This window comes from Mauremys reevesii, linkage group 5 (genome assembly GCF_016161935.1).
Source record: "Mauremys reevesii isolate NIE-2019 linkage group 5, ASM1616193v1, whole genome shotgun sequence".
Classification (NCBI taxonomy): Eukaryota; Metazoa; Chordata; order Testudines; family Geoemydidae; genus Mauremys; species Mauremys reevesii.
In genome coordinates this window covers 19,202,215-19,223,971 of record NC_052627.1, presented here as the reverse complement: position 1 = coordinate 19,223,971, position 21,757 = coordinate 19,202,215, and the positions used below count along the sequence as shown (strand labels likewise).

The window sequence follows — 21,757 nt, the reverse complement described above, 5'->3', positions numbered from 1 at the left end:
ACAGCGGCATAGGTGACACTAAGAGGTCACTTGACTGGGTAAACGGCAACGCTGAGGCAGCTGAAGGTGAAGGCTGATAGAATTGCTGTGAGGGAACCCGGGCTTGCACCGGAGTTCTAAGTCTTGGCTCAGTGCCAAGTAGCGCTGTTAATGCTGGTGCCAGAGCCGGTGCCATGCTATTAATAGCAGGCTGCGGTGCCTCAGGGGGGTTCTGGAATGTCGGCACCGTGTTCGTCACGGTGCCGATGGGTGCCATAATTGAGGCAGGCAACTGAAAGCCTGTCGCCTCGGCACCGGAACTTCGCGCTGCCGCCGCAAGCACAGGCAGGTTTAGCGCGGTGCCAGAAGAGCCCAGCTCATCAAAAGTGCTCAGGCGGGGGAGCACAGGTAAGGAGACCGTGGATCTGACCAGAGAAGGTTTGTGTCTGAGAGTTTCTTTTGAATTTGACAGAAGGTGCCCTCTTTTTGCTGTTTTCTTCTGCTTTTTAGAAGCGGGAGAGCTGTGGCGGTGAGCGGAGTCAGAGTCCGTGCCAGGGTCTGAGGCTTACCCTAAGGATTTTTGAAGTAGAATAAGTTTAAGTTTTAGCTCCCTGTCTTTTCTTGCTCTGGAGCTTAGTTTAGTGCAGTGAGCACATTTTCGGGGAATGTGGGTCTCCCCCAAACATTTTATGCACTGCAAATGTCCATCCAAAAAGAGGGATAGCTTCCGTACAGGAGGAGCAGCGCTTAAAGCCTGTGGATCCAGGTATGTCTGAAGCGGCTGAGAGAAATATATATTTTTTTATATATAAACGGTAGAAAAAAAGGGTAAGTAACACTAACAACTAACTAACAAGAAACTAGCTAACTACAAGTAATTTTAAGATGAGGAAAGAAATTCTTTAATGAGTCTGCTGAGCTCCGTCTCAAGCCGGGGATGGTAGAGAAGGAACTGAGGGAACTGGCCGCGCATGCTCACTAGAGGTATACTCAGAGCCCGGGGGCAGGCTCTGAGCATGCGTGGCCGATACGAGTACTGCTGCAGAAATCTCCGATCAAAGGTGCAGGGGCGCATCGACACCTAGAGTGGAGAACCCACAGGGACATCTCTCGAAGAAGAACTGCATTTTGTCTACAAAGAGTACTCACAGACTTGCCCTTCAGAAAACAGATTTTAAAAAAAAATCTAGAGTAGGGGACGTTTTATATCCATGCATTAGCCAGAAGTCCTAACGTCCCATTCTCTGAATATCATGTAGGACAAGTCTGGTTCAAAGGCCTTTGTTCCTCAAGATGTTTACCTAGTTAGGTGAACCTGAAAGTGTTAGTGTTCTGGTCCTGTTCATTCTATGAGGGCAGTACAATGAAGTTAGCAGCCTGCTTTCAGAAGTGCTCAGTTTGTGTCCATGTTTCAGAGAGAAGGCTTTTAGTCAATTCTGCTTACCAAGAAGCAGAGAAGCCAACAAGATGTGAACACACGCACACTAGGCAATGGGTTAATAAAAAATGAAGTTACAGTTAATTAGAGGGCAAACAATAAATGTGGTGGGGACTCAATTTTTGAACAAGGACCCTTGAAATTTCATCATCGGTGGAACAAAGGCCTCTTTGCACCTCTCTCTCTCTCACTAGAACTTCTGTCACTAACTTGAGGGAAAGTATCCAATTCAACAACTGATTTTATAAGGTTAACATTGTTTCTAAGTGCTTACGCACTTTTGTCTTCCTGTCATATTTCTCAGTTGCTAGTTTGCTGCACATCTAGGTGTACCTGGGTAATCAACGACATTGATTTTTATCCACCCTGGTTTGTGAACAAAATTGGGAAAAAAATAGATGGCACTGTCACAGCCAAAGTTCTCAACACTGGGCTTAAGAGAAATGTTAAACACATGTTGAGTACCCTGAAGTCCATTTCTGTAGCCTTGAACAAAATGCAGGGAAATAGCTGTTTTATTGCTGACTCTGTTGACATCTGGAAGGAACTCAGTGAGATCTTAAAAAGAGATATATTCAATGAAAGAGTTAAATTACAAACATTAAAAAGTGAATGGGACAAACACTATCTCCAGCTCATTTTCTTGCCAATATTCTCAATACTCGGTACCAGGGTCAAACCTTAACTGATGAAGAAGAGGAGTTGGCTATGACATGGACATCCAGCAATCATCCCTCCATAGTGCCAACTATAACAAACTTCAGAGCTAAGGGTGAACCATTCAAGAAATATAAATTTGCTGATGTTGTTTTAAAGAAAGTCACACCAGTGAACTGATGGAAGTCACTTAAGCACTTGGATTCAGAGACTGTTGAAGTGATAATCTCACTTTTAACAGCAGTAGCTTTTTCTGCTGGTGTAGAAAGAATATTTTCTTCCTTTGGACGAATTCATTCCAAACTGAGAAATCATTTGGGACCTGAAAAAGCAGGAAAGCTTGTTTTTCTTCTCCAGGTTATGAACAAACAGGAAAATGAAGGTGAAGGCGACTGAGTTAGCTGCAGAAGCCAATATTTTAAGTTTCTCTTGTTGACCTGACAGTCTATTTAATTTTTGTTTTTTTAAATTTCATTTAACTATTTTACTTAAAAACAAATTTTAACAAAAATAAACCTGATTTTAAAAAACTTGAATGTTTAACTAAATTCATATGCTTGTTTTGTTAAAATATTATGTTTACTGTTGAAGAAAAAAAATCTAGAATAGATAACATTGTTGTTTTAGTTAAATAAAAATTTAAATGTCTGTCTGGTGATGTTCTCCTCCTAATACAGCATGGCAAGAAAATCCTCCAAATATTTAATTATTAACCTGTTGAATTGGAGATATTTATGAAGTTATTGGGAGGTGAACTATCTGCTTCAATTACCTTTGGTAAATGAAATAACCAATCACTCATTTTCTGATATAGCTGTAAAACTAATCTGAAAAGTTTTCAAAATGAATCACTTTAAAAATGTATAGTGTGTACCTTCTAAAAATGAAACCTACACCTCTCTCTGAGTTGTGAAGAATATGTATTAAGGTTATAACAACCAACAAGAATGCACTTATATGTAGAAATCCATGATTAAATCGAGTCTTCCTGATTAGTGATTTAAATCATGATTTAGGGTTAGGGTTTAAATTTAAAACATGGTTTAAATCAAATCCACCCTGGTCGGCATATTAAACCAAAAGCATCTTATTTCTCTCTCTCTCTCTCTAAAATAAATAAATAAATAAATACGGTCCATCTAGGGGCAACATCAGCCTCTAGAACTACTGACACTTCTGCTGTTGTACCAAGATAGGAAATAGTGAGCAACTGCAGATAATTGTTAACTATCGTAACTTAAAAGCTCTTAGTCATTTAGAAATGGGTGCAGCTGGGCAACTTTTGGGTAGCATATTTCATACAGTAGCTGTATGAAAATTGTTAGACAAGCATGAATATAGCCCAGATACCATAATACTAAATCCAAAAAATAACTATTTATTTTTGTGGCATAATGTTTTCCCTAATTAAAAAAATGACACTTCAATTTTGTCTGTAATTATTTTTAGTCAGCCGCTATCTCAACACTCTTATCCCAAATGTGTTAAGAATCTTGTTTTACCATACCTGGAAGACAAGCCGGACAGAGCTTTCTTGAGAATTTCTGGAGTGCTGTCTGTTGATGGGGGCACTGCTGGAATATCTGAATCATTTCTGAGATCTAGATTTCCACACTTTTCACCCAAAACTACATCCTATGACAAAGCACATAAAAGAGTATTGTTTAACCTTCCGGAAGGGAGCATACGCTTAGTCTCAAAGATTCATTCGGCTGGTAACATGGAAATACCTGCTTCTAAGAAAATGTAGATGGCAGATCAGCAAAACTATAGACTTTTAGGCAAAGTAAAACTTGGCTTACTGACTATGTGCTTATACAGTTCATAAGAAGGTAAATTATTCACTTGCTGTGATGATATCTGCCACCTTCAAGTAGTCTCACCCTCAAGGCTCATTCTCTGTATCCATAAATTTCTCAGACACATCTACATAGACTGCAAAATTTTCAGTCTCTCTCTCTCTAGCTGTGACCAATGATCAGCTTCTTACAAGATGACAAGGTAGCTTTCTAAAGACAATTTTCTTCCCAAAAGAAATCAGTAGTAGCAGTGGTTTATTTATTTTGATTTACATATTACAAGAACACCCACATCTTGATCCAAGGCTTTGAGGATCAAGGTGCCTTACTTCCCTGGAGCAAGTCCCACTTCAACAGCAAAAACAGAGGGCACGGGGTCAGTCTCTAGCTCAGCATGTCCTCCTATAACAGAGCAGACCCTGCTATCTTTCTGACCTCGTCCTCTCACGTCAGCTACACACAATTCTGATTCCATCTTGCCAGCTAGGGTTTGTTCCAATGCCATAAACAGAAGGATCAAACAAGCATAGTTCAGTTTAGCTACACTTCCTTAAAACTCCACTCTAGTCCCCACCTTCCCACTGCCCCATCCATCTCTTCATTTTCCCTTCTCTCCCCCACCTCATAACTCCACCAATCTTACCCACCTTCCTTCCTCCTTTTGTTCCATTACCTTCCTATCCCTCAATCCTACCCCAAAATATTTCTTAAAGACACCTTAGTTTAAAAACCCCATGCTGGCAGTGACAGGTTTTTCAGTGGTGCAGAAGAAAGGGAAAGCTGAGAAATGGGAGCTGCAGGAAGGGAGAACAGTTTATACAGATCTTCAATGTCATATCTGGCTTCCCATTCAGTTCTAACCCCAGTCTTGTTTAGGAACTTCCCATCCTTTCCCTTCCCCACCCTACAGAGACAGGGTGGTAGTTAACCGAAGCACCAGCCCTCATCACCCTTTGCCCACTCAATAGGTGGTTCCTCTGCTATGCCACTCTCACCAGTGATGTTATATTAACTAGGATTGTATTATTTGCCCTATCTGCTAAAAGCCTGCACTAGATTTGTAAGCAGTGTTACGTAGCCATGTCAGTCGCAGAAGAGCTCTGTGTAAGCTTGAAAGCTTGTCTCTCTCACCAAGAGAAATTGGTCCAATAAAAGGTATCCGCACTCACCTTGCCTGCACTAGGTTTCTTATTTAGATTTTGGTAGTGCCTAACAGCTAGTAATCTAAGTAGATTAGACCAAGGGTGAGACAAAAGTGTGTATAACAGAGTGATGTTTGGCAAACGTTCGTTCAGTTTGCGTTTAGCCCTTTTCTAATGAATAATTCTTGACTGAGTTTTGGTTTGTTTTACTTCATGTTTGTGAACAACGTTTATGGTTTTCTATACCCCAAGGCCACAGGACAGAGTAGTTCTTCATGGGGAGTTACTAGATTTATTGTGGAGAAAAAGTATAATCAAAGCAAGTTCTTTAATCTATAAAAGATTTCTCTGGTAGCTGTGAAAGAAACCATATATGCGTAAAGTGGTTACATTCTCAAAATTATCTGAGGGGTTCTCCACTTTACAGTATTCTATAATAGGTCAGCAAGTCCGTCCTAAAATGTATATTGAAGGTTAACAGGCTTGCTTAGCTTTAGGCAATATGCTAACTGCAGTGATCACTGCTTGTGTACGTTTCATCAAATAGCAATTTATTCATTTATCCATCCCTACAGCTTCCAAAAACATGGCAGTTCACTTTTAACAAAGCATTTAAAAACTAGAAAAGGTTTAGTCTCAGGTTAACATTTTCATAAGTATCTAGGTGGCACAGGGCTTGTCTATATGAACACTTAATACATGGCAAGCTGGGGTGTAAATCTATGTCACATTACCTTGCTGTGTACTAAGGCCTTGTGCACACTACACAGTTTTGTCAACAAAAATTAAACTTTTGTCCACAAAAACAGTGGAGGTGTACGCACTGCAATGCTCCTCCAGCCAATTAAATTCTCCTGCTATGCCAACATAATAAAAACACGTTGATGAGCAGCATAGAGCTTTATGTGACCAAGTTAGAGCAATGTAATGTTAGTGTAGACTGCGCTTGTTTATGTTGCCCTCAGTGGCCTTTAGGAGGTATCCCAAAATGCCCATCATGACCGCTCTGGTCAGCAGTTTCAACTCCGCTGCCCTGAATCCAGATACACAGGCATGCACCCCGCCCCTTAAAAGCCCCAAGAATTTTGAAATTCTATTTCCTGTTTGCTCAACGTGGAGAGTTCACATAGCATCTTCTCAGTGACCATGCTGGCTTTCCACAGCAAATGCACTCCTGCCTGAAATACACTGGAGTTTTTGGATCTGGTGAGTCTGTGGGTAAAGGAGGCTGTTCAGTCGCAGCTCCGATCCAGCCATAGGAACTTTGCTCATGGCATAGAGGAGAAGGGGCACGAAAGGGACAAGCAGCAATGCCGTGCTGAGATCAGGATCCTGAGGCAGGTGTACCAGAAGGCAAGGAAGGCCAACCGTCTGTTCTGGTGCAGCACTGAAAACATGCTGCTTCTACAAGGAGCTAGACACCATCCTCGGTGGTGACCCCACCTCCACCACCAAGACCCCATGGATACTTTGGGGACACTGGAGGCAGTAGCCAGCAGAATCAACCACGAGAACCAAGTGGTAGACAAGGAGGTTGAACTAGAGCAGACTGTGGGACAGGCGACAGGGTTGTCCAGTGGTGTGCTGAGTCAGGACCTCTAACTCCAGAGAGGTCTAGCCAGTCTCAGTACTCTGGCTCTGGTGCACCAGAAGTAGGAGAGTGGAGTTCCGGTATGTACTCAATTTCCTTTGATACTGCATAGTGACATGAGGTAGAGGTGTCTTATTTTGTTACTTGGTGCACAAGGGAAAAAAGGATAGAAATTACTGTTTCCATCTGTTCCTCATTCCCCTGTTCATCTACACAGTGGGGGTCCTGAAGAAAAGTTTGTTAATGCACACCGGGATTTCCTGGGAATCCTCTGTAGAAATCTCTAGGAAACTTTCATAAAGGTACTCTGCAATCCTCTGACAAAGGTTCCTTGGCAGAGCTGCTTTGTTTCTTCTCCCATTGTAGGAAACTTTGCCAAGCCAATCGTCAATTACTTCTGCAGAAACCAAAGCAGCACACAGGCGAGCAGCCTATGGACCTGGTCTGAAGCTACATGCATGCAGGAGATGCACCCTTGCATCATTGGTTACCCTCAATAGAGAGGTCAGCTTCGATCACCCCTGCCTGTGGAAAATGGTGCCAGTATCAGAATAGTGTCCCTAGGTGCTTGTAGTGATCCCCTTCTGGAAACACCCAGATCCTTTGTCCCATCTTGCATCTTCCCCCCAGGCTGAACTCACCACATTTAGTGCTCTCACCATGCTGTGTGCTTGCCAAGGGAAAGTGAGAAAAAAAAGTTACAAGCACCCTCTATGATTCAAGACAGAGTGCACTCACAATATACATTTTTTTTGGGGCTTCTGCAGATGTGCCCTTGAGGACCAGCTCCTACACACCGGCAGAGCACCTCAGTCAGATAAGGAGGTGAATGAGGAGTAAGGAGGGCATGTTTCGAGAAGTGCTGCAATAACCTTATCATGCAGGTAGCAAGCACAGAGCGTGGCAAGAGAACAAACAAAAAACTCAGAAAGGATAGGCAGGAGAGGAGACAGGGGCAGGAGTGAATAATAGAGGAGCATGAGTGGATGATAAAGCTCATGGAGGACCAAACAGAGATGCTCAGGTCCCTGACTGCGCTGCAACACATGTGCTCGACTCCCCCTGCAGCACATACAGAACTGCTTTCCATGCCCTCGCCAAACTCCCCACAAACATTCCTCACATGTTCCCAGCCCATCACAGTACCCCTTGCACTTCACCCCTAGGGACCAGTTCCATAACAACAGCTGGATTTACACACAGCTGTGAGAGCCTCATTTGAGAGTGTGCTGCTCATTGTCAAGTCCCTGGCAGGAAAAGAAATCTGTGTTTCAGAGTAGCAGCTGTGTTAGTCTGTATCCGCAAAAAGAACAGGAGTACTTGTGGCACCTTAGGTCTGGTCTACACTGGGGGGGGTGTCGATCTAAGGTACGCAACTTCAGCTACGTGAATAGCATAGCTGAAGTCAAAGTACCTTAGCTCGAATTACTTACTGTCCTCATGGCGCGGGATCAACGTCTGCGGCTCCCCATGTCGACTCCGTACCGCCATTCGCGTTGGTGGAGTTCCGGAGTCGACAGGAGCACGTTCGGGGTTCGATATATCGCGTCTAGATGAGACGCGATATATCGAACTCCGAGAAATCGATTGCTGCCGCTGATCCGGCGGGTAATGAAGACGTACCCTTAGAGACTAACACATTTATTTGAGCATAAGCTTTCATGGGCTACAACCCACTTCATCGGACGCATAGAATGGAACATATAGCGAGGAGATATATATACATACAGAGAACATGAAAAGGTGTTCTCTAAGAGGCTAATTAAGATGAACTGTTGTCAGCAGGAGAAAAAAAAACTTTTGTAGTGATAATCAAGGTATTTCTGTTTAATAAAAATGTAGTCTCCGAAATATCATTCTTTATTTGTGTCCTACACACGGTGGGTGCAGCAGAAATTCATACACAGTAGCAAATCAGCTCATATGCAGACTATGATTAAGGCTCAGGCAGCAATCTGTACAAGGGTCATTCAAGATGGCAAGTAAACAATGACTGCCTGAATTCATTACAGAAAGACATTTCTAGGGCTCATTGTCAAAATGCTGCTTCAAAGCCTTAAAATGCCCCCTGCTGAGCCCCTCTGTGTCTGGGTGCTCAAAATCAGACACCAGGTGATCCACCTCAATGCTCTACCCCTTGGGAAACTTTGCATAACATTTTTTAAATCAAGGGGGAAGAGTACAGCAGGCTGCTATGACCATGGGAATATTTTCATCACTGAAGTCTAACCTACCAAAAAGGCAGCACTAGTGACCCTTTAGTCTGCCAAAAACACATTCTATGGTCATTCTGCTCCTGCTGAGCCTGTGGAAGCACTCCTTGCTGCTGTCAAGGTTTCTGGTGTAAGGTTTCATGGGCCACAAGAGTAAGGGGTAGGCTGGGATCACTATGGGCATTTCCATATGCCCTACTGGAATCTTCTGGTCTGGAAAGAAAGTCCCTGCATCCAGATTTCTATATAGGCCAGTGTTCCTGAAGATGCATGCCTCATGCGCCTTCCTTGACTAGCCCGCATTGATGTCAGTGAAACAACCCCGGTGATCCTCTAGTGCCTGCAATACCATCAAAAGTAACCCTTTCTGTTGACATACTCCATTGCAAGATGGTCTGGAGCCAAAATTGAGATATGCGTGCCATCTATCGCTCTGCCACAGTTAAGGAATCCCACTGCTGCAAAGCCATCCACTATTTCCTGCACGTTGCCCAGAGTCACAGTCCTTCACAGCAGGAGGCAATTAATGGCCCTGCACACTTGCATCACTGCAACCCCCACGGTGGACTTCCCAACTCCAAACTGATTCCCAACTGACCAGTAGCAGTCTGGAGTTGCCACCTTCCACACAGTGATCGCCACTCATTTTTCCACGAGGACAGCTCTCATTCTAGTGTCCTTACACCACAATGCAGGGGCAAGCTCAGCACACAGTTCCAGGAAAGCAGCTTTGCGCATCCAAAAGTTCTGCAGCCACTGCTGGTCATCCCATACCTGCATCACGACCCAGTCCTACCACTCAGTGCTTGTTTCCTGAGACCAATAGCAACAGCCCACCATGTGTAGCTGCTTCATAAATGCCAACATTAATCCTGAACTATTTCTTTCCATGGAACTCTGCAGGGCAGGCACCACAGATTCGTTTCTAGATTTGCAGCTCATGAAATAATGCGGCTGATCCTGCAGTGTGTTCATAATGCTCATTACATGAGAGCAGTGCAGGATCCGTACTTTCAGACACAGATGGCGGGCGCAAAGTTTACAGGGGCAGTTGAAAAAATGGCGTGCAATGTAGTCAGAAACCCATGGAATGATGGGATGGAGAAAACTGCATCATGGGGCAGTGAACCTGCCTCATGATGCACTGGGGTCTATTCCCAGAAGCCCTAGTGGCAGAAGGTGACAATTTGCACAGTGGGATAGCTACCTATGGTGCACTGCTAGCGCACCAACTATGGATGCATAAGCAATTATGCAATTACAGCGCTTTATGATTGTTGATGTAACTTAAGTCAACTTAACTCTGTGGTGTAGACATGACCTAAGTGTCCATGTGCACCCTGCGGTCATGCACTAAAAGTTCTATAGTGTGCTTTGATCTATGCTGCTTTAAGTCCCATTATCAAAAGGTCATGTAGAAGCCTAAGTACTACTGACTTTCACTGATATTTAGGCTCCTAAGTGTCTGTCACTTTTGAAAAAGGGAAAAGAATGTCTGTATTGATGCCAGATAGTGGAACCATCCCCTATTATTAGATTGTACTGCGAGTTGTGTCCAAACTCCATCCCTTACAATAGAATAGCAATAAAGGCAAGTATTGCCAGAATTTGTGAAGACTAAAATTACATGATCTGAAGAGTTTTGTGGAGCTCAAAATTCACCTCTTTCACCAACAGAAGTTGGTCCAATAAAAGATATTACCTCACCCACCTTGTCTCTCTCATAAGTTTGATGTTCTCTGGTCTTCAGCTCCTTAAACCAGGCAACACGTCATTTTAAGTGAAAAAATGAAGGAATCTAGATCTTCAAGGACCCATTTTTCTTAAGGCTGCTGCAGCAAGACAATTAACTGTTGCAGCAAAAACACAAGCCAAAATTCACATTTGGTAGGTAAAGAGTTTTTCAATTAATGTTTAAAAAGGTTAAACACAATGCTGGGAAGAGGAGAGTAAAACTCTGGAAGACACTATTAGCTGATACTGTGGATAGAGACTCGAGAGAAGTACAGTATTCAAGAAGGTTAATAAAGTTAACATATGAGAATCTCAGCATCATAAAGAGGAAGCAAGATGTATTTTTCAATATAGGCATGAAATAAAAATAAGATACTCACAAATATGATAAATGAACTCTAATTTAAGAATGTAAACTCCTCCAGAAAGGTAATTTCTTCTCTGTTATCTAGCACTACAGGCATCCATGGTGTTTTACAGGCAAACATTAACTATGCAGTGTGCATCCTACACCTAGTTTACTAGATCAAGCCATGCTCTTGTTCTCAGGAATTTAGAGGACTCACTTCCAAATGCTGGACCCAATACATCAGAGGTTCTATAAACAGAATTACACTACTCTTGGTAAATCAGGTAGCTAGGGTTGTTCAGCCAAGAAAGTAGCTACTTTGACCAAATAGTCTTGCGGTCTGTGGTTTCATTGCTTCAAGTTTCTTATCTCCAGTTTTTTCCCCCCTGCCTCCTATATAAAGTCTGTTTGCATTAGCGGTACTTGGAGAAAAGTGGCAATATACTTCCATTGTTTGAAAGGAAAACTTGGATATCATCTTGTGCTAGCCTGCCTGCCTTTTCTTTCAAAAGTACTCAAACCTACTGTTTAGCTGACATTATTCTGAATTTGTTTAAACAGCAAGCCTGGCTTTCTGAAGTATTAAGCACAGAGGCTGTGATGCTGGCAGAACAGGTGCCAGTTCATGTAAAGGCCCCTAGGCCTCACTGAACACTGACAAAAGCATAGCTAGAAACTCACCTGTGTGTTTCATATTGTTAAAACAAATGTTAAGCTCTGTGTTTAGACTTTATGAAATCCTTATAAATTTCTGCATGCATTAATCTCACTTATATTATCTATATTCTCTATTATAAGGTAATATTAAAGTGTTTGCTTTGTAACTATATAAGTGTTTGCTCCAAAACCGTAAACCTCCACTGTTACGAGAGAAGCATTATCTAGTGTGAAATACTGGTTTACTAAAAAAGGTGTCATCTCCTGCCCAACAAAAGGTCTACAGACAACCCCTTGTGGAACACTGGTGGACAAAAGACTTTGTAGATTGCTCCCCACAAACACCCATGAAGTGAAAAGTGCACAAACCCTCATCCCATCAACTTGAGCTCTGGGAGAAGGAGATAAAAATCCATGTCAAGAAAAACTGATCATTATGCTTCCTGGAATATGGAGAGGACAACATTTCTATGCGTAAGGAAGGGATCCCCAAGCTATTTAGCTCAGATTAGCCCTAAGTGACATACAGAGCTTGAGCTCTGTATTTCGGGACTGTCCCACCCCAATTCGGGATGGGGGCTTACCCTACTTTGAGATGGTCACTAACAGGCTATCAGACGATTTCCAACGGACATGTGAAATGAATTTAGGCAGAGATCTATGTATCAAGTAAACAAGCATGCCACACTCTTGTATGTGCAGATCAAGGATGTTTTTTGAGATTTTAAACAGAAAGTTAACCCAGTTCCTAGCAGTATTCATGTATTAAAAGGCTGAGATTGAAGTTCCAAGCTATAAAATAAAATTTTTGAAAATCACAGCAACTGAAGGGGTCCTGGTAAAGAAGACTGTAGAAAAATTAAATTTGTAAGGTATGCAGGTTGCTATTTTTTAGTTAAAAGAACCATGGTCTGAAGTCACTACAATTTGGTCAAGATTACTGGTAGTAGATATTTCTACTTTTTAATCCACTCTTTTATATTAAGGAATGTCATTTTAGTTAGAACACAGACCTCCTTTAAAAGGGACTCTCGCAGCTGCCAAAATGACTCCTCTCTAAGTGTGTCTGCACTGCAATCAAGAGGTGTGACTGCATCATGTGTATGCATACTTGTACTAGCTTGCTAAAAATAGCTGTGTAACTGCAGCAGTACGGCCTAGCCACTCGAGAACAGCGTGGATTAAAAATGAATATATGTTTAAATTAAATACAGGTTATTTTTTAAAAATAAACATAAGTAAAACTAAATTTTAAATTGTCAACCTTTGTTAAGGCCTAAACTTTTAATTAAAATTGTTAAAAATAAATATAAATAATACTAAGCAGTATGTTTGCTACCAAGATTTAAAGAAAGTTCCATTAACATAATGGTTTGTGTCACTCACGCCTAGAATCAGAGTCTGCTGAAGTACTAAACCAGCTTTTGCCAACAGTGGCCTCTTCTGTAGGTGCAGAGAGAATATTTTCTTCATTTCAGTTTATTCTGCTAGCTCAGTTCAATTATTAGTGTATTCACAGTTAAGAAACCAACTGGGCATCAAAATAAATAAATAAATAAAACAAAACAAAACACAGGAAAGTTTATTTTTCTCTTCTAATGTATAAATAAAAGCTACATGAGAGCGAAAGAGATTACTAGTTCTAAAATCTTGAAGGATAATGATGACCAGAAAAAATATGTTCAGCTCAATAATTACAGATGACACTTTCTTTGTTTAATACATCAGTTCTAAATGAAAAACTCGTTTTGATAAACATTTTTTCTTATGTATCCTGAAGACTTAAAGTAGTTTTATTTAATAAAAATTAAATGTTGTGTGTATTAAATTTAATTTGAATTTCCATTCAAATAGAGTTTGATACAAATCCCAAGTAAAAAAAATAAATCAACCTAATATATAAGAAATGCATCATTCACTGTTTTCTAACTAATAGAATATAAACATTAAGAATCTGAATAAATGGATATCAAGTTATATAATTGCTTTAAAAAAAGTGTAGAATCACTAAATTTGGTTTTGTTTTGTTTGTTTTTTTTGCTAACCAGGATGATAGCGTAAATGCTAGAGTTAGTTGTAAATCAACATGTTTTAATTGTTATCAATGCAAATCAACCTTTCTTTAGGAAAATAACTGAAAAGTACAAATGCAAATCATGATTAAAATGGACTATTTAAATTAAAGTTTTCTGCTTGCTGATTTAAATCATGATTAAGATTGCTTTGATTTAAAGCAATACACCCTGCCTGAGAACAATCCCACCTGGTACCCTGGGTACATACTTGGGGAGTTGCTTATGCAGCCACAGCTATACCGCTAATTTTTTTTTTAAAAAGCTAGCTCAGGTATGGCTATGTGTGCCACAAATCACATCTCCCATCAGTAGCGCTGACAAACCCTTCAAGAGTCCAGGATCTGCACAATGTTGTACATTCTTAAGTCAGAGTCAGACAATTGGCCCTGTGGATCAAATCTCAGAATGTATAATAGAGGACTAAACAGTAAGTTACCAACTTGGAACGTATGAAGTGGTAGAAGACAAAAGTGTGTTGTACATAATGGCAATTCCATAGGCAATGAGTGAGGGATCACATTTACAGAAACAAATATAAATCTGGATTCACATTGCTCAAAACTGAAAAATAGCCAAGCATATGTAGCAAAAGCACTGCATTCACTTGTGAATGTTACAAATAGGCAAAAAAAAAAAAGTGTTCAAAAAAGGCATATTCAAGGATAATCAATGGGTGATAGAAAGCATTTAAGAGGAATTTTATGATCTCAAGACTAAGGTATAGAACTTGGCATATATGCTTTCTCAAAAAGGCTGCAGAACAGAGGTAGAAGCTTCTTTAGGAGAAATACGTAAGTGGCGGCTTACCTTAATTCTCTTTCAAATTAGTTTTTCCTTTAATAACTGAATCAAGAAAGTGTTTCATTTATAGATTAGTATAGAAATCTTAGGTTGATTCATGTGTACAATCTTATAGTGGTTTAGTATTCTGCATATGCATGGGTAAATAGTGACCCACAAAGTCATCTAAGTACAAGATGTAGGATGAATAAGGGAAGGGCTTTTGTGTAATCAGACCTCATTTAGTGCATTCTTTCAGTACATTTTTCAGTATACAGCTAATTAATTAGGTAACACCATGCCCCTTGACTGCTCATTTTATGAATGAGCTCAGTGCTAACATTTCACACATGCAGTGTGGTTTTCCAATGAGAAAAAGTCAACACTTCCACTTCAATCACTGCTTCAATTCTAGCTCCTGACATTTGAGCAAAACAGCTGTTCAGAAAGTTAGAAGAAATCATATTTGAGGGTGGTTGTTTTTGGAAGGATTCTTTTGTTTTGTTTTAATATAATGGAGAATGTTTTCCCACTTATTTTCAAGAAGGGCTCAACTATAGTTTGATTTAAACTTTCAAAAACCCCCCCAGAGAAATCCTGGAAAGTTTCAGTTTGAAAAGTAAAATTTACAAAAGGTTATGACTAAACAAGGATTGAAAGGTAAACTGATAAGCATCTTAATACAGCTGTCACTAGAATTTCAGCTACAATTTATAAGAAAACAACATTAAAAAAAGGCGGCCTCGGCATTCTCAGGAAAGATACTATAATAATGATCAGATCAGTAGCCTCAGTTGAACAGAATAGTTATGGGAACATACCACTTGGTGTAGATCTAAGATGTAACTTTGTAATATCATAGGACGGCATTGGTCAATTTTTTTCAGGTTGGTAATCCCTTATTCAAAGTCAAATTTTCACAACTCCCTTCCATTAACTATTAAACCCCCACAAAAAGAGTCAGTGATAAAGATAAGCCCATATAATCTGCCTGTGTATTTTGAGAAATTCACAGAATACTTGATCTTGAAGGGTAAACCCTTGTCTACACTGCCACTTTACAGAGCTGAATCTTTCTCGCTCAGGGGTGGGAAAAAACACCCCCGAGCGCTGCAAGTTTCAGCACTGTAAAGTGGCAGTGTAGACAGTGCACCAGCGTTGGGAGCCGTGCTCCCAGCTCCTCCTCTTGTGGGGGTGATTTTTTTTTTTTTATAGCTCTGGGAGAGCTCTTACCCAGTGCTGGTGCCATGACTACACAGCCATGTTAAAGCGCTCCTGCGGCAGCGCTTTAACGTTGCTAGTGAAGACGTACCCTAAGGGTGGTGCGGGAAGTGAGATTTTCTTTGCTTTTATGAATAGTATTATCCCAGCATTTAGCAGCCCTAGGCATAGACCACGACTCTACGGCGCTAGGCACTTTACCACACAAACACTGTTGGACTGTATTACAATTTTCAATGCCTCATGACTCCCCCTCCAACTGCCTTTCTTGCCACTAGCTAGCAGGCAGCACTCTTCTGTTCCCTGAATCTGGTGACAGTACTGTCAATTCTTTTGAGCATGGAGTCCCCAATCACACAGATTCTGAGTATGGAGTCCCCAGTCACCTAGTTCTTCTTGGTGTTATGTTCTCTCTTGCAGTCCCCTATACATCATCCTAATTTTTCCTTAGGCTCCAGTCCCCAAGTATCTCCATCATGTATTCCTCTCTTCTGCAGGGGCAGTCTCTCTCATTTTTCTTCCTCACCACACCATCTTCTGCCTGTTTCTTTTCATTCACTAGTTCAGCAAATCTGTTACTCAACTGGGTTTCACTACCACTAGCTGGTCTCTTCCTCTTCCTTGTCCTCAGGGTCATTCTTCAATGGATCACCCTCTTCTTCTGGCAGAATGCCCTCCAGTTCCTTTTGTTTGCCAGGTGTCCACAAATATTCAGAGGTCTGTACCACCTCTGCTCTCCTCTCCTGTATTATACCTTCCAATCCCCTCATCTCCACTGCATCTCTAATCCTTGGATCTTCTCTGCTGTGAGTTGTTCCAGGTGACATTTCACATGTACATAGCTTCTGTCAGATATGCACTCAAGGATTATATACATCCCACAGCTTCTGCACCTAACCATCTTGTCTCCTCTCCTCCTTGGGTCACTTCTACAGCTGCCTCAGTAACCAGTCTTCTCTTCCTAGACCCTATTGCTAGAAAAGAAAGGTGGGGGGGGGGGAAGAGTCCCATAGAAATTCTACTGTTAACTGCTAGCTGCTTCAATGTTCCCCAGAGATTGGCTTTTAAACCTAGCCAAACTGGGTCAGCACTGCCCCCATGTTACAGGATATCAGCAAGCTCTGAATCAAGCCACAACCTGGAAGAAATCACTGCAACTTCAAAACACAAAATCACCACTATCCTCTCAAACCAAATTTCCCACAGAAACACCACTGTCCAAAAAGCTCCAGAGATTTCTGTTTTATCTTTAGTTTTTAGATTTATTTTTGCTAGTGTGATAGCATTCTGTAGTAGGACTTGCTCAACAATTATTTGAGCAGTTGCCTAACAGTCTCTAAGATAGACAGAGATACAATTTTTACAAGCAACTATACTATAATAAACCATATTGAATAAAAACAAGGTTAAGTATGAAGAAGTACTTTTGTTTTCATATTATCTAAAACTGCAGTTCTCCAACTGTGGTCCACAGAGCACTTGCTGTCTGGTCACATGGTGCTGGCTATTGTCAATTCCAGGTCACAGATTACATTAAACGAGGAAATAAATGTTAAATACTTTCTTAGTATTAGATTGCTGTAGTTGCTACAGGTATCTTACATGCACATAAACGGGAGAGAATTTGGTTGGCAGTCACAAGTGGGAGAGGAGGTAGTTAACTAGATACTCTATTAAATTTGAATCTAAACTATGAATGTTTGAGAACCCCTGATTTAAACTATTATTAGATGGGGAACTGCGATGCATCCGTGAGGGGTGGGAATGGGGAGGAGATCAAAGTCAAATGATTCTCCTTCCCTCCCCAACATTTTTTTTTTAATTCAATGTGGTCAAGTGCAAATCTTTCTGTTTATGGCCCCAAAGAAGTCAGGAGTCATACAAGGTTGCAATGTAAACAAACAATGGCAGTGTGAAAACCCTCTTAGATCAACAATAAAGTAGTCTAACAAGACAGTGCTAATTTGGGACTAATTTTATCAGACAACCAACAGCCATTTGTGGCTTATATTGTCAAGGTTTCTGGATATAGACGTGGTTATGAAACAGTAACAATAAGGATGTTTGGATGACCGTAAATATCTCCATATTTTCAAGTCTTTTTGGCTGAAATGTTTTTTAAAATGAATTAACTTTGAATTTCCAAACTTTCCAACTTTTTGTTATTGGGGGTAAGGAGAGAGGAATTATGTGGAAATTGCAACATTCTCAGTGGGTTTTCTTTAAAAAATGAATGTGAGTGATGGTCTTTAAACCTCAACTCCAGGTTTTACCCAAGAATTTGCTTTGCCTATCCTTTTTGAAATATTCAGAAAAAAAACAATGGCACCTGTCGTGCATGAAAAACACGTGCCTCCCTCTTTCTCCTGCTTACCACGACCCAGGCTGCCAAATATTTCATTGCATTTTCTGCTTTCATCACCATCTGGAGAAAGGACAACATAAATCTTTTAGAGAGTTTAACAGAAACCTGTGACTTTCTGTGTGATATAGTCCCTGCCCCACAGGGACAGAGGGAGGATATGACAATAAAAGTGAGGGTTAAACAGATAATAGAAGGACAAATTGACAGTTGTGATGGAGTCCAAGCCTCATCTAAGTACAACAGGCTACAAACTTGCACACCTGACTCCAGCACATATTAGTGTTTGTCTTTACTGCATTGCTAGATTGAACTGTAAACACTAGTTTTGCCCCTACACAGTCTTCTGTCCACACCAATCTCTAGTGTAGCTAAAGTGGTGCTTTAAGCTGTCAGGGTGGGCTGGGTTGAAGCTCGAGCACTGCTGACGCTGGAGCTAGTAATGCAATGGAGAGTGGTGTTGGCAGTGTAGTCACACTCTCACCTGAGCTAGGGTAGTTAGAGTGGAGTAACTGGAGCTAACTGTGAAGCAAAGCAAACCCTTCAAGCTCTTCTTGGGCTTTCCTTAGGTAAACTTTTTTTTTTATTATTTATTTTTTTATAAGATACCCAAACAGTAAACAAAACAAAAAATTTAGGGGATTATAGGGGTATGCTAAGCAAACCCTGTACAGCAAGGTTCATAATTCACCTCGGTTCTTTCTCCATAGTACAGAGGTTAGGGACTTCACTCCCTTATTTAGGGCTGCACTATACTAGAAAATTAGACTGACCCAGCCACATATCAGGGATGTGAAAAATCCACAACCCTGAGCAACACAGTTAAGACCTAAGGCCCCATGTAGACAGCGCTAGGTCGACAGAAAAAATTCTTCTATGGACCTGGCTCCTGCCTCTCGGGGAGGTGGACTACCTATGCAGACAGGAAAACCCCTCCCATCAGTGTGGGTAGCATCTACACTGAAGTGCTGCTGTAGCATTTCAAGTGTAGACAAGCCCACAGACATCAAGCACCTCATGAACGTTTACTTAGATCTCAACACCCACTGTATTTTCCCCATTCCAGAGATAGGGATATCTTTGGCAGTTAATACCTCAGTAACATTCAGTAGCAGATACAGGAATAAAACCCAAAACTCCTGCAGTGCAACTATTATACCCTGCTCCCTCCCTACCACATTAAGCATTTAGCTAACTGAAGCGCACACAAGAAATACTCTCGATGCTGTGGCCTCTGCTAATGCTAGAATGTATTGTGGGCACAATAAAGTGCTCCTGAATTTGCAACAAAAATGATTTCAGTGAACAAGAGGATCATTCAACCAAAGAGAAAAAAGCAAGACATTTTTCAACTACTTAGATTAAAATAAATTTTAGCAGACAAAGGAATTAAAGTATTACCACTCTGCCAGCATTAAGACATAAGTGTTTCAATGCTTGTCCTACACTCCAATGTTATAGTCCAAAGAAATCAGAAGTCACATCAGGCCATATTCTGGTACATTTGGCCAGACATACATAGTTTTAACATCTTGACTTCAGAACAAGGTACTATCAAAATAAAAGCTTGCCATTTCTTTCAAGTTTTTAATAGCTTAAATATACAGACCAAAGCATCAGAAGAGGCCTCCTCTATTATGAATAAAGGCCTGCAAAGCCTTACTTGTCTGAATTAGCACTACTACTGTAAGTGGTCTCATTGCTTCCCACAGACCAACATGTCAGGGATGGTTAGCTGTATGGAAGGGGTTGCATGCACTTTGAAGGACTGGATTAGAATTCAAAATTACACCTCTATACCGTTATAACACAAATCCCTACCGTGTTATAGCTGAAACCCTGTTATATCAGGGTAGGGGCGGCAGGGCTCCAGGGGGATTTAAAGCACTTGGGGCTCCCCGCAACAGCCGGAGCCCCGGACCCTTTAAAGCGCCACCCGAGTCCTGCTGCTACCGCGCTATACGCGAACCCGTGTTATACCAGGTCGCGTTATAGCGGGGTAAAGGTGTATCTTGATAAATTGGAGAATTGGTCTGAAAGCAATAAGATGAAATCCAAAAAACCCAAATACAGAGTCGTCACCAATCCCTCAGTGTCGAGGGTGATCTCTTCCACAAGTTTTTATTTTCTTTAATGGATCCTTTGGTGACTGAGGAGTCCAATCCTTGAGCCGCAAACTCATTGCAGGTGATGTTGTAAGGCAGATTTGGGCCATGACATTCGTCTGTCCTTTCTCTTCTGGCATTTTTCTGTGACCAGGGCAATGCAATTTTCCTCAAAAGTGATCGTCCCTTCTCTGACAAGTCTTCACCAGAGAGGCCAGACCTGGCCTACTGTCTCCCAGTGCATGGCGTCAAGGCCACATTTCTTAATGTTTGTATTAAGGGTGTCTTTAAAGCATTTCTTTTGGCCTCGCTGTTTCCTTTCTCCTTTGGTAAGTTGGATGTACAGCAATTATTTTGGTAGGCATGCATCAGATATGAGCACAGTGCCCATTCCACCTCAGCTGGTGAAGGCATAGTTAAGGCGTTGGCCTCCGTGAGGACGCTGACATTAGTGCAGCGATCCTCCCAGTTTATGTTGAGGACCTTCCTGAGAAAGTGCTGGTGCTGGCATTCCAGATTTTTCGGGTGTTTTCTATAGATCACCCAAGTTGCACAGCCGTAAAGGAGAATGGGGATTACCACCACTTTGTGAACTAACAATCTAGTGTATGTTCTCATGTCATGGTTATTGAACACCTATCGAAACAGTCTGCCAAAGGCAGGGCTGGCACAGCAGATTCTGTGCTGAATCTCAACATCTACGTCTGACTCTACAAATAAAGAGTATTGCACTTACAAAAGAAAAATCAAATGCATAAATACAAAATGGAGAATAAATGGCTACAAAGCAATACTGCAGAATAGGATTTGTGGGTGACAGCGTATCACAAAATGAATGAGTCAAAGTGATGTTGTTGCAAAAGGCAAATATCTTTCTGGGATGTAACAACAGTAGTGCTCTAGCTAAGACATGGGAGGAAACTGTTCCATTCTGCTTGGCACTGGTGAGGCCTCAGCTGGAGTACTGAGTCCAGTTTTGTGTACTGCACTGTAAGGGAGAGGTGGACAAACTTGAGGGAGCCCAGATGAGAGCAAGTTTATTTTTTTTAAAATGACCTATGGGAAAAGGCTGAAAGAATTGGGCATGTTTAGAAAAACAAAAAAAAAGTCTTTTGGGCAGATCGCTATAGATCCCCAGTAAGTCATTACTTCATTTAGCTTTCTTCTTGGCTTTCACCTTCAGTTTATGCTACCCAACAATGACTCTTCTTGAATGAGTTAGGTTTGTTTGTTTTTCATGATTTGCTTGCTAATATTATTCAAGGTGACTGAAGTGAAAACAAAAACACTAGTCAGTTTCACTGTCTAGTTCACATACTTTAGAAAAATGCTGTGATGTTTGGGTTGCAAACACTGAATGTTTAAATCCAAAGCAGTTTTACATTACAAAAAAACATTTACACAACTACTGTATTTTTCAAAATTACTGTGTCCTTTTAATTTTAGTCATAATGATAATCATTCTGGTTTTTAATCTGTTTTAAAATGGTGAACAAAACTGCATCATTTGGGGGAGGAGGTAGGAGTTGCCAATATAATGAACATAGAGACTCAGTATTTTGAAAACTTTTTTCCTCAACAGAAATGTTATACTGTAAATCACATTAGAGAGTCCAGAAGTAAATGTTTATCAGAGTTATAAAACCATAAAATAG

At 41.0% G+C, this 21,757-nt stretch overlaps 1 protein-coding gene across 4 annotated transcripts in view; it reads right to left on the bottom strand.

The window, feature by feature from the left end:
• The window catches only part of CDS1 (CDP-diacylglycerol synthase 1), a 92,516-nt gene that overhangs the window by 43,588 nt on the left and 27,171 nt on the right, over nucleotides 1–21,757 (bottom strand). For all 4 annotated transcript variants that reach the window (XM_039541448.1, XM_039541446.1, XM_039541445.1 and 1 more), the window contains exon 2: nucleotides 3,582–3,709. Coding sequence is in view for 3 of the 4 variants with exons in the window: in XM_039541446.1 (XP_039397380.1) it covers nucleotides 3,582–3,709 (128 nt within the window). In the remaining variant the exon portion in view is untranslated. The remainder of the gene's footprint in view (nucleotides 1–3,581; nucleotides 3,710–21,757) is intronic.